The sequence below is a fragment of the Sciurus vulgaris genome (assembly GCF_902686455.1).
Source record: "Sciurus vulgaris genome assembly, chromosome: 6".
Lineage (NCBI taxonomy): Eukaryota > Metazoa > Chordata > Mammalia > Rodentia > Sciuridae > Sciurus > Sciurus vulgaris.
In genome coordinates this window covers 164,345,035-164,357,212 of record NC_136466.1, presented here as the reverse complement: position 1 = coordinate 164,357,212, position 12,178 = coordinate 164,345,035, and the positions used below count along the sequence as shown (strand labels likewise).

At 57.0% G+C, this 12,178-nt stretch overlaps 1 protein-coding gene across 4 annotated transcripts in view; it reads left to right on the top strand.

The window, feature by feature from the left end:
* ANKRD33B (ankyrin repeat domain 33B) overlaps positions 1-12,178 on the top strand; it is a 75,256-nt gene that overhangs the window by 42,394 nt on the left and 20,684 nt on the right. For 2 of the 4 annotated variants that reach the window (XM_079145305.1, XM_079145304.1), the window contains exons 2-3: positions 3,552-3,628; positions 8,736-8,865. In XM_079145305.1, coding sequence (XP_079001431.1) covers positions 3,552-3,628; positions 8,736-8,847 — 189 coding nt within the window. In that variant the 3' untranslated portion in view covers positions 8,848-8,865. The remainder of the gene's footprint in view (positions 1-3,551; positions 3,629-8,735; positions 8,866-12,178) is intronic. The other 2 variants (XM_079145303.1, XM_079145302.1) reach the window with 1 other exon arrangement.

Genomic DNA, 12,178 nt, shown 5'->3' with positions numbered 1-12,178 from the left:
GGGTGTGAATAAATCATTCATCACAGAGGAAATTCAGACAGCCGGTAGTTGTAGTGAAAGGTGTCCGATCTCAGTAGTGATCAGGGAAGTGCAAGTTATAAACACAGTGACAATGTCGAAGCACCCCCCGGGTGACATTTTTAAGGTTTTGAGCATTGATGAGACGGGAGAAATTTCACTTTCACATACTGTTGGTGGAGTCGGTGTTACGATCAGGCTGGAGAGTGTTCCCGCACACATTCTTCCCCCAGCAGGTCCGCACACACAGTGATTTTTCTCTTGGGGACAGTAGAGGACATTTGGCAATGTCTGGAGACGGTTTTATTTGCCATAGATTAGGGATAGAGGGTGCTGCAGGCCAGGGGGCGGCTAAGACCCTAGAGTACCTGGGACAGCCCCCCGCCCCAGAATACAGACTCATCCCGCTCCAGTGTCAGCAGCGCAGCGTTGGAGAAACAGACCCGGCGAGGCTTCCGCGCTCCCGGCTCAGGGGCGTCTGGAGATCCAGATGGAGGTTCTGCCTCAGTCTCTGGACTTGCTGTTGAGGAACTGTGCAAGCCACCGAGTGTCCGCCAGTTTGGGGAGTGGATGGGAAGGATGAATGGGGAGGGGGGGTCCATAGCCCAAGACCCTCTAGCAGCCCCCACGTTTGTTGGTCCGGATCTCATGCCCGAGCTCAGTGAGTAAACCAGGTTTCAGGCTCAGAAGAAGACCATTTTGTGTAAATATGTAAAACACAGTGTAATGCTCTATATTCAGTTGTCGTTCATGGACACGTGCTTCTGTAATAAAGATTCAGAAGGAAAGTCAGGGGTACTCATCAGCACCGAGAGTGGCTGCCTTGGGGAGGGAGGAGAGGGAGGGGCAGGAAGACTCCAGGATCCCTCCTTCCGGAATGTTGACTTCTATAAAAGGCTGGGAACAAGGATGACAACAGTAGCCTTCATTAATGTGCCCAGGGAAGAAATGGGTGTTGGTCATACAACTCACTTCCCATTTTACTTTCCTCTGCATTTGGAACTTTAAAATCCTAAGCATGTGTTCACACCAAGGAGCATCTTGGGAACAGGCCGCCTGAGGAAAGCAGCTCCTCGGAGATCGTCCCTGTCCCTCCTGCTTCCCGGCACCCTCTCGGCTGGCTGTTGGCTGCGCTGAGTGTTCTGTGGGATCTGCCTCTCCGAGCCGGCTTTGGAGGGGTGGAGGCCGTCCTGCCAGGCTGCACCCAGCAGTGTGACCCCCTCTGGCCCCAGGGCACCTCCTCTGCTGCCCCCGACACCCCTCTGCTCCTGACATGATCTTAACCCTCCAGACTTCCAAGAGCATATCCCAGAAAGCAATCTGCTCGAGACCCTGAGAATCACCCTTAGGGAGCGAGTGTATTCCAGGGACAAGATGTCGTCCTGAAAGTCACAGACAAGTCTCAATTCCCGGGAAGGTCCTGAAGGGGGAAGTGTGCTTCCGGGGCTGTGCGGTGGAGTCCATTGGACAGCCCTCAGGCTCCCCTGGGATGGGTTGGCCTCATGCCCCACCCAGGGCCCAGGTTAGTGCAAGTGCAAGACAGGCAGCCGGTGGGAGGTGTGTGTTCCCTGCAAGCTGCGAGCGCCGAGGGGCGCCCCCTGCTCGCAGGGCTCCCTCTCGTGCCCGTCTGTCTGTCTTGGACACTAGGAAGGATCCCTGGTGGGCTTGGAGCTGCACATTTTTCTGTGTGTGTGTCTGTTCCTGTGATACTGGGGTTTAACCCAGGGATACTCTACCAATGAGGGACATCCTGGCTCTTTTTATTTTATTCTGAGACAGGATCTCTCTAAGTTGCTCAGGGTGGCCTCTAACTTGAGATCCTCCTGCTTCAGCCTCCTAAGTAGCTGGAATTATAGGCACGAGCCACCATCCCGACTGTAATGTGCTTAGATAATGAACTGGTGTTATGGGATCTTAGAATTTTCAAGACTTCTATAAAATGACCATTGCTTTGGAATCGTGTTTGGAGAATCACTTCATTAGCTGGTGCATTAGTCTGTTTTGGCTGCTACAGCAAAATACAATACACTGGGAAGCGTATGAGCAACAGAAATGTGTCCTAATGTCCTAGAGGAGGGAGTTCAAGGTCACAGCCCTGCTTTCTGGTCCCATAGATGCGTCTTACTCTGTGTCCCATGTGGTGGGAGGGACAAAGCAGCTCTCTGTGCCCCTTTGAAGGGCAGTGATCCCATTCATGAGACTCTGGTCTCATGGCCCGTCACCTCGCGAGGGCCCGCCTCCTCTTCACACTGTTACCTTTGAGGTGAGGACTTGGGGGACAAAGCACCCAGCCCACTGCTGAGCTCCGGCTGTGTGTCCAGAGGACTTTCGGACACAAATGGAAATGTTGTTGGCCTCTGCTGTCCCTTCGTGTGCCCGGGCATCGGGGTACCAGGCCTCCGGGGAGGCTGCCCCCGTCTGGGAGTCCATCCTCCAACGCCGTGGCATTTGCTGTGACCAGATGGTGTCATGTATTTTCACCTGATTCCGTCCTGCTGTTCAGAGCCCGGTGATCTGAATTCACCGTGTCTCGAGGCGTCCTGAGGTCACTGAAATCGTCCCTAACACACTCCCTAACCTCACACACGCTCCGGCGGTCACGCACCGGCGCCCTTAGCGCATTCTTAAAGGACCGGAATTCTTCACTTCCTTCATAAGGACACGGCGCTCCCCTGGCCTGCCTGGGCCGTTGACCCGGCTCTCCAGGGAGAAGGGCTTCCAGGCGGGAGACGTCACTGCCTGGGTTCTGAACTTCATGACATCACACCACGCGCGATGGAGGTGTTTCCCACTGGAACGTGAGTGACGATCACCTCCCTCTGAATGAGCAGGGTGACGGCTCCGTCACTGTCCTGGGGCCCTCCTGGCTCTGGGGTGGCCAGTGCCGCGTGGTGCTGATGGTGCTGCGGCTGCGCCCTCCCTTCACAGGCAGTTCCTTTTCTGTTGTTCAGGGTTCATTTGCTAATGAGGATCACAGCTGATTAAAGGGTATAAATCCCTCCTGAGGACGGCTTTGTTTTAAAGAATTCTAACTGTGCGGAAACAGCAGGTAGGAGTGACAGTAGTTCTTTCAAAGTGTTCCTTCCCACAGGCCCGAGTTAGTGGGAGGTCTCCAGAGTAGTGCGCCCGTGTGTGTGTGTGTGTGTGTGTGTGTGTGTGTGTGTGTGTGTGTGTGTGTTTCTATACATTTCTATACATGTAGTAAAATTTGCTGTAAGGAATTGTGGGCTTATATGATTGCGGGGGCGACAAGTCCAAACTCTGGAGACCCAGGGAGAAGTGGCAGTTGAGGCTGAAGGCCGAGTGCTGGTCACACCCTTCAGTGTGGCGGGGGAGGGGCATCATCTGTTTTTTCCTCTCAAGGCCTTCGACTTATTAGATGAGGCCCACCCACACTGTGGAGGTCCATCTGCTTCACTCAAAGTCTACTGTTTTGTTTTGTTTTGTTTTGTTTTCATACTGAGAATTGAACCCAGGGGTGCTCTGCTACTGAGCCACATCCCCAACCCTTTTTATTTTTTATTTTGAGACAGGGTCTTGCTAAGATGCCCAAACTGGCCTCAAACTTGCAGTTCTCTGGCCTTAGCCTCCCAAGTCCCTGGCATGACAGGTGTGTACCACCCTCTCCAGCTCAAAGTCTACTGTTTTAATTCTTATCTAAAAACATACCTTCACAGAAATAGCTAGAATAATATTAAACCGAATACTGGGGTTGTGTGGCGCAGCCCATTTGCACATGAAGTTGATCCCCCCACGCTCCCCTCCCCTGTTGGTATTCTGGCACGGCCCACTCGGTGCTTTCTGTGTGTGCTTGCTGTAAGCGTTTTGACCCACTGTGAGCTTGATCATCCCCTGAATTGTTGTAGCAGATGCTGTCACTAGATCCCTAATGTCATGCCACCCCTTCTTCCTGCAGGGTATGGGGTCTCGGCTCATTTCTTGTTTTTGGTGCTGCATTGAGCTCAGGACCTGGCACATGCACATGTTCAGTCATCTCTTTTTTTCTGACCAGAGAAGTCGCCGGCCTCCAGGCTGTCATCAGTCGAGGCCTGTGTTCTGTTTGGGGACGTCCTTCCTGGGTCAGGAGGCGCCTGGGGAGGTAACCGTGTTTCTGGAACAGACCTCTTGGTGGGCAGGGCGGCAGGCATGGAGGTGCAGGTGTCCTGAGGCAGGAGCCGAGTGGGGGCCTGGGGAGCACCCTGTCTCACCCACCAGTGACTCTTCCCGCACCCGAGTCCTTACAGTCCTTTGTAGGTCATGGGGGGGGCAGTGCACCTGCCATTGGGACGTCCTGGAGGCCGGTCGCGGTGCCGTCTGTTCCCTTCACTGCAGAGATCTGCCTCTGCTGTGGTCTCCTGGGAAGGCGGGGACGCCGTGCAGGACCCTTAGCTCTAGGGGATTCCTTGCCGGGTCACTCACTCACAGGAGGGCAAAGGAGAAATCGGCAACCTGAGTGCCCAGAGCGGGGCCGCTTCAGTCTGTGATTCTCGCATATGGGGGGACGCAGTGCGTCCTGTCTACTGGGCGAATGGCCACCGGTGCTTTTATCCATGTGGAAAGATAACTGCGGACAAGCTCTGGTGGAAACGCCAGCAGAGGGTCCTGTTTCGGTGTGCGCATGCGGGCGCGTGGGTAGGCGTTGTCTACTCTGTGATTCTGGATTGTTCTGCAGTACCTGACACGGGGTTGCTGCTGGAACTATATGAACAGGAGGAAGTCACGTCGTGCTCAGTTTGTCTTATTTACGGCAGGAAGTCGTGGAATAGTGGAGAAATCCTAACGTCCAGAGAAGCTCAGAGTGAGATGCAGGTGCCGGGGGAGTCCCAGGTGACCTGCCCGGGGAGTCCCCAGGTCGGGCCCACTGCAGAGGAGTCGGCGCAGCCAGGAGCTCCCGTTAGCGGAGGAGCTGCAAGTCCAGGGTGCTGCTCACTTTTCTCTCTCTAAAATCAAACCATTGAAAGTTCTTCACTCTGTGGTGGATCACTCCAAAGGGCGCGTCAGCCGGACGATGTTCTGTCCAGCGGCTTTCACTGAGCTGATGATGTCGGGTGCGGATGTTCGGGTCAAGCACATCAGTGGTATTCTCAGGAACTTAAAACAACTCCACGGTTCGCTGTTCTTTTGGGAGGGCAGCTGGAGGGCTTACTGAGAGAACAGGCAGGGGTGTCCAGGGACATGGTATGTTTATCAAGAATCTGGTGGTATTAGTGCTGGGCCACCGTAGGGCTGCTCTGGACTTGGCCTTGGTGTCCTGGAGCAGTGGCAGGCGCACTGGAAGTGTGGACAGGGGCTTGAGCATTAGCTGTGGGTTGGATTTTATCATCTCACTGCAGCCGCATGTCCAAGGCCATGAACCGAGTCTGGGCCTGCCACAGGGTGTCTCGGTCAGCTCCGACTCTAAACCCAATCCCGCAGACTGCCGGGCTTGTGGGGAACAGCATCTCTTTCTCAGTCTGGAGGCTGGAAGGTTAGGTGCTGGCAGGGCTGGTTTCTGTGGAGGGCCTGCTTCTGGGTTGCAGATGGCCACCTTCTCTCCACACGGTGACAGAGATCTTTGAGGTCCCTTTCATGAGGCTCCACCCTCCTGACTGCATCCTGCCTCCCACTGTCACCACATGCTGGGTTAGGATTTGACATGCGAATTCTCGGAGGACCCAAGGACTGCCTCCTTTGGCCTATGTTCCTGCTTTCTTTTTCTTCAGTCATCCCCCTAATACATTTTTCTCAAGCGTGTGTGTGTGTGTGTGTGGGGGGTGCCTGTGTGTGCCTGTGTGTGCAAGAGTGGATGTGTGTGCCTTGGGGAATGTCATGCTTGGGTCTTTGGACTCTGCAGTTTCAAAGGACCGCCCAGGGTCCCCACTCCCGTCCTGTCACTGACGCGGTTGAACTGATAGAATAAGTCTTGCCTCTGGAACTGCTCTGACCCAGAGGGAGTGTCACAGAGTCCAAGAGGGGTCCTTTCCCTGGGAGTCTTGGGTGGAACAGTCTGTAAGTGCCGCAGACTAAAAGGTGCCTCTCCTTTAAGGGGATTTTTAATGATGAGCTGCCGATAAGGCAAGTACATCAGTGAATTGGGCATCTTTCCACGTTAGTGCTGCAAAACCCAATTCACATTAACTTGTTATCTATATAAAATAATAACGACAAAAAGAAGAGTGCAAGGTGTTATCAGCCCACATAATTGAAAAGCCCAGCAACGTCATGTCAGGTGAGGCTTGATCCAGCTGCCCACGCTGGACGGCAGGACTGGGTTCTGTCTTCCCACCCTGCCTGGCTCCGTGGAAGCTTCACCACCTTCTCCTGCCAGCAGAGCCCGGCGCCCTCTTCCCGCTCCAGCCAGAGCCTCGGCTGCTCTCCAACCCCCGCCATTGGCCCTGTTAGGTCACATGGCTCCTCCCGACCCAATCTCTGCTCGGGGACGAAGAGGGGCTGCTCGGAGCCCTGGCAGGGCAGGCTGGCCCCCGTGGAACTGCTGGCTGACTCACGGCCGGGCTACATTGACTTGAGAAGAGAGGTGAACGTGGAGGCCACAGTCACCCACTGCATCCCTTTTGCGATTTGTCCTGTAACTGTAAGTGACACTAAGCTGGCTTACAGAAGTGGCCACTGTGCACAGGGGGTCCAGGTTTGTGGGTCGAGTGCATTTCTTTCCGGGTCTGAGAAACTACATTTGCTCCAAACAGCAGAACTTTCTTGTCCCACAGCCTGGAGACCGGAAGTCTGAAGCCATGGGGTCGGGGCAGGCATGCTCGCCGAGGCCTGCATAGCAGGGTCCTTCCTGCCTCTTCCAGCCCTGGGGCTCCCTGAAGTCCTGGTGTCCGCTGGCAGTCTCTGTCCATGTGGTCACTTGGCCTTCTCCCGTGCCCTCCTGGTGAGGACAGCAGTCGCGTTGGACTAGGGTCTGCTCTACGGGGTGTGATCTCGTCTTACCTACTCTCATCTGCAGTGGCCCTGTCAGAGAAGGCCATGCTCTGGGGCTTGGGGTCAGGACCTCCCTACCTGCAGGGTCACAGTTCCTTCCGGGGGAGGAGCCTTCCCGGGGAGGCTCAGGGAGGACCTGGAGGCTCAGCGCTTATTTGGCTGATGGGCAAGGTCGCTGCAGGCCCTTGGCCCTCATGGTTTTGTGGCGGAGTTGCTTGGTCTCACCCCTAAGGGCCTGTGGACCCCATAGAGAGGGTTGTGGCTTAGGGCCCGGTGGGCACTGGCGGCCAGTGGGGCCAGGGACCTCTGCAAGGGATGGTTCCCATCCTCATGACCTGCTGCTTCCTGTCCCTTGTGGCCAGTGGACACCAGGTCAGTGCAGGGACGTGGGGGCCAGTGCTCAGCTCTGCATCCTGGCTCCTGCGTCCCTCACCCAGGGAGCCCAGGCAAGTTCTGTCACTGTAGGCTGCGGGTCCATCCTGTGAAGCAGGTGGCAGCCAGGCCTGTTCTCACAGGGGAGCCGCGTTGGCGCATGCAGGGTGGGAGGCCCTCGCCTGGCAGGCCGCAGGGCTTCATGTGCCCTGGCTGTTGCTGCTGGAGCTGGACAGCATCTCGGACTGTGTCCCCTCCCCTCCTCTCCTATGCAGCATGGCAGGCCTATGGTGCCTTCCTCTCCTTACCTGCCATCCTGCTGCAGGCCAGCTGTCTCGGGCTCCTGGGGGGCCTTGCTGTCCACCTGCTCAGCAGAGGTCCCTGAGGGCTGCCGTGCTCTTGCTCTTCTAGGAACAGGGGGTCTGGGGAAAGCAGGCCAGCTCTCCCGTGAAGTCGCTCACGGCCTCCGCGTCAGACCGGCGGTCTGTTGTGCTCTCAGGCGTTCGTGTTGTGTGTTCCTAACGGCCTGGTCGATACTTAGCTGACGGTGCTCTGGGATCGGCCACCGGCCTGCTCACCTGTCCTGCTTGGGCCCTTCCCGGTGCCACACAAGGCCCGCCTCCCCGCGTCTCCGTCTGGCCGTCAGTGAGTCTCAGCCGCGTGCTGCCGTCCACCCGGCCGCCTCTGCCAGCACCTGCTCCGCCTCCTCCGTCTCATTTGGCGGCAGCGGCGTCTGCCCAGTGGCTCAGGCTGAACCTCGGGTCGTCCCGGGCTCTGCTCCTCTCACAGGTCACGTTCGCGCTGACAGCAAATACCTTCACCAGATGCCTGGGTCCCAGCATGCCCTAACCTCTGCCCCTTCCCTGGGTGATGGCCACGGTCCCTGCCCGGCTTCGGCAGTGGACACCCCTGGTCTCCTGGAGCCTGTTTCTGGCCAGACTCGAGCAGAGAATGGGCAGCCCCCTCTGCTAAGCGCTGCCCGCTGCTCCCGGCTTGCTCCGTCCTGCACCCACGGCTCTTCCCCGAAGGAAGGCCCGGTCCCCACGCTGCCCTTGCAGATCCCTCTGCTGGGCTATTTCCCCTACAACCCGAGGCCCACCCGGTCAGCCCATCCCGTCAGCTCCGGGTCCCAGTGTCTCCTCTGTCCCCACATCCTGCCGTGCCCACGTCGCAGTCTGAGCTCCTGACGTCCGCGGGGAGGGGAGCGAGCTCCTGGGGCAGGACCCGGCTTCACTGCTGCTCCTGCAGCCAGGCCTCACCAGCTCTGCCCAGTGGACGTTTGAGCGTGGACCAGGGGCGACTTGCTCTCAAGCGTCGTTAAGAGCAGGGGATGCGGGGTCCTCGCTGCGCGTGCCCTCGGGACCCAGCGCTGGCCGACGATGCTCAGGCTCTGCCCTCTGACCACTTCCCCTCTTCGTTTCTAGACCGGCCTTATTGTCGCCTGCTACCACGGCTTTGTGGACACTGTGGTGGCCTTGGCAGAGTGCCCCCACGTTGACGTCAACTGGCAGGACAACGAGGGGAACACCGCTCTGATCACCGCGGCGCAGGCAGGTAAGAGCTGGCCTGGCCTCCTCCGGGCCCTGCGCGGGCGGCGGGCCTGCTGTGCTGAGCTGGCTCAGGAGCGTCGCCTGGGAAGGACGGAGGTGGACCTGCGCTAACAGGCGCGGGGAGAGGGCGGCACCTCCTCGGGGACCCTGTGGCAATGAGTCAGTCACTCGGAATGTCGTGATGCAGTGCCGGTGGGGCAGGCCCGTCCCGGCCCTCCAGCTTCTGGGGATGGGGGTTGCCCCAGAGACCCAGCTTCCTCTCCACCCCACCTGCAGCTGCACCGCCCGGCCAGCCCCCCGAGAAGGATGGCGCAGTGCCGGCGAGGCCACGAGTGGCTGAGACTGGCAGGCACGACCTGTTTTAGGGACAGCTAAATGTCAAGGTGGGTGCGTTTAGAAGGCGACCTTGCACTTCACCTACAGATTTAAAGAGACCCCAGGAATGGCTTTCTGCAGCCGTTAGACCATCAGGGTAACAGGTGAGGAGAATCAGCGAGGTAGCCCTGTACAGGTGTGTCCTCGGGACTTCAGCCATCCTCTCCCGAGGCCGGCACTTACGTCACCATTGCCACGTGAATCGGGGCCTCCTCCCTCAGATTCGTGTTCAGACTTTTTGTTTTGTTTTGTTTGCGGTGCTGGGGATTGAACCCAGGGCCCTGTGCTTGCAAGGCAAGCACTCTACCAACTGAGCTATCTCCCCAGCCCTGTTCAGACCTTTTTTGAGGCCCCTGTGAAAGCTGTATTGTCCCCTCATGATAACACTTCAGTCATAACCAAGGTCTTGACTGGGTCTTTAATCTTTTCAAAGAACATGGCTTCCAAAGGACCGTCAGACCTTTGACTCCTTGGGCTCCACATCATTCATGGGTAGAAATATTTTTAAAAGTTTGTGTCTCTACTGAACACATTCAGATGTTTTTCTTATTATTCCCTAAACAATACAGTGTGGCAACGATTTTAATGTAGCATTTACCTTGAAGTAGGTGTTATCAGTAATCTAGGGATTCAAGGTCTACAGGCAGTTGTGCAGGTTATACGCAGATACTGTGCAATTTCCTGTGAGGCACGTGGGCATCCGAGGACCCTGGTATCCACCAGTCCGCAGGAGGGCCAGCTCTGCCTCTGTTCCATCAGTCAGGACCTCAGGCTGGACCAGGAGCAAAGGGTTGTGTACTGAGGCACTTAAGGTGGTTCCTGCCACGTTGGGAATTGTCAAGAACTGAACTCAGGGCCGGGAAGCTGGAGGACATGCCCAAACCACGCTGTCCGTTGACCCTGGTAAGGAAGTGTCTGCTGTTGTCCCAGAGACAGGCCTCCTGTCCCCTCTTGCCGCCCTGGCTCCTGTGTCAGTGCCGGCCTAGGTAGGTCGGGTCCGGGGACCCCAGGGGGCTGGAAACATCGGTGTGTGGCAGTTTCATCTTGCAGAGGGCAGTTGGTCCGTCTACCCCTCTTGCCAGTCAGGGCATGCATGGCAGACCACTCCCCAGACCCAGAAAGGGCCAGGGTTTGTGCCAGCCCCTGTTCCCCTCATTGGGTTTCGGAGTTCTCAGTGTCGTCTCCCTGAGGAACTAGGCCTTGGAGCTGAGATCATGACCTTGAGAGCAGCAAGCATGTGAAAGGACACGGCGAGATGCTTGGTGCCCAGCACCTCTGGTGGGCCAGGCACTGTGCCAGCGACCAGGACTCGCGTGTGAGCAAGGGGCAGCTTTGTCCGTGAGTCGTTCTCTGGCTCTTGGGACAGGGAAACAGGCACGGAGCCCAGCGCTGTCTGTTGGAGCTCTGAGGACGGGGCGCCCTGTGCCACGGGACAAGGCCACTCCATCTGGCCTGGGTGTCCAGGGCAGGATCTCAGGAGAGGTGGCTTGAGTCCCGTGTTCTAGAAGCCGGAGGCAGGTCCTTCTTGACAGTGGCTTGCAAAGCCAGAGGGAGGTAGAGCCGGAGTCCCAGGTACGGCTGCATGGTGGTAGGATGATGTTCCTGGAGGGACAAGAGCCCCGAAGAAGGCAGGGGCCAGATCACCCGGGTCCGGTGGCAGGGGATGCCTCCCAGTGCGACTGCGTGTGGTGACGAGGCCGAGGAGGTTCCAGGGTGAGCCGCAGGGCTGTGCTCAGGCAGCTGCACGGGGACAGCACTGGCGGCAGAGGGGACAGAAGGAAGAGAGCGGGGCGCGGGAGAAGCGTGGGTCCATTTTGGCCACGGTGCCTTTGAAATGCCGTGTGAGGTGGAGCGAGGAGCCTGGCTGGCGATGCGGAGGACCCACGGCCCACACTGGCCCTCCTGGCAAGGCAGCCGGTTCCCGGGCTCAGGAACAGTGAGGGCTGGGGACCTGTAGGTCCTGAGCAGTGTGAGAATGGGGGAGAAAGGGAGGAGCAGCTCCTTTTCTGATTGGCTTGCCAGCGCTCACCAGACCCTCTGAAACTGTTTTTATTTTGTTTTCACCTACGAGTGACAATGTGTCTAGAGAAATAACTGGACAGGAGAGCTCCCCCCCCCCCCACTGTCACTTCCCCCTCCCTCCCCTCCCCCTTCCCCGCCCCCTCCCTCCCTTCCCAGGCACAGGTGAGCCAGCCTGCTTTCTGCACCTCTGTTGGTGCTTCCACCCCGTCCTTCAGACACTGGGGAGGAATTCCCAGCCCCGCTGTCCTGCTCTCTGTCTCCCTTTAGTCACGCTCCCCCTGCCTCGGCTCTGCCTTGTTTTGTTGGTGCCCCTTTGGGGTCTGAGGACCTAGAGATCAGGTCACCCCCCCCAGCTCCATTTTTTTCTCCATCCTTACCCTCCGGGGTCCAGGGAAACTCCTCAGATCCCCCGCTACCTGGTTCGGTCGCCATTTCCTACTGCTTTTTATTAGAAAGCTCAGGCTGGCAAGTAATCCACCCCCACCCCCAAATTTTGTTTGTTTGTTTACTTATTGGTACCAGGGATTGAGCCAGAGGTGCTTAACCACTGAGCCACATGCCCAGCATGGAGAGTCCTCAGAAAATTCGGAATGGATCCACCATTTGACCCACTCCTCAGTTTATACCCCAAGGTCTTAAAATCATCAAACTACAGTAACACAGCCACGTCAATGTTTATAGCGGCTTGATTCACAATAGCTAGATTGTGGAACCAGCCTAGAAGCGCTTTGACAGATGAGTGGATAAAGAAACTGTGGTGTATATACACAATGGAACATTATTCAGTCATAAGGAGTAACAATATTATGGCATTTGCAGGTAAATGGATGGAGCTGGAGAGTATCACGCTAAGTGAAATAAGCCAATCCCCAAACCCAAAGGCCAAATGATTTGGCTGATAAGTGGATGATGATACACAA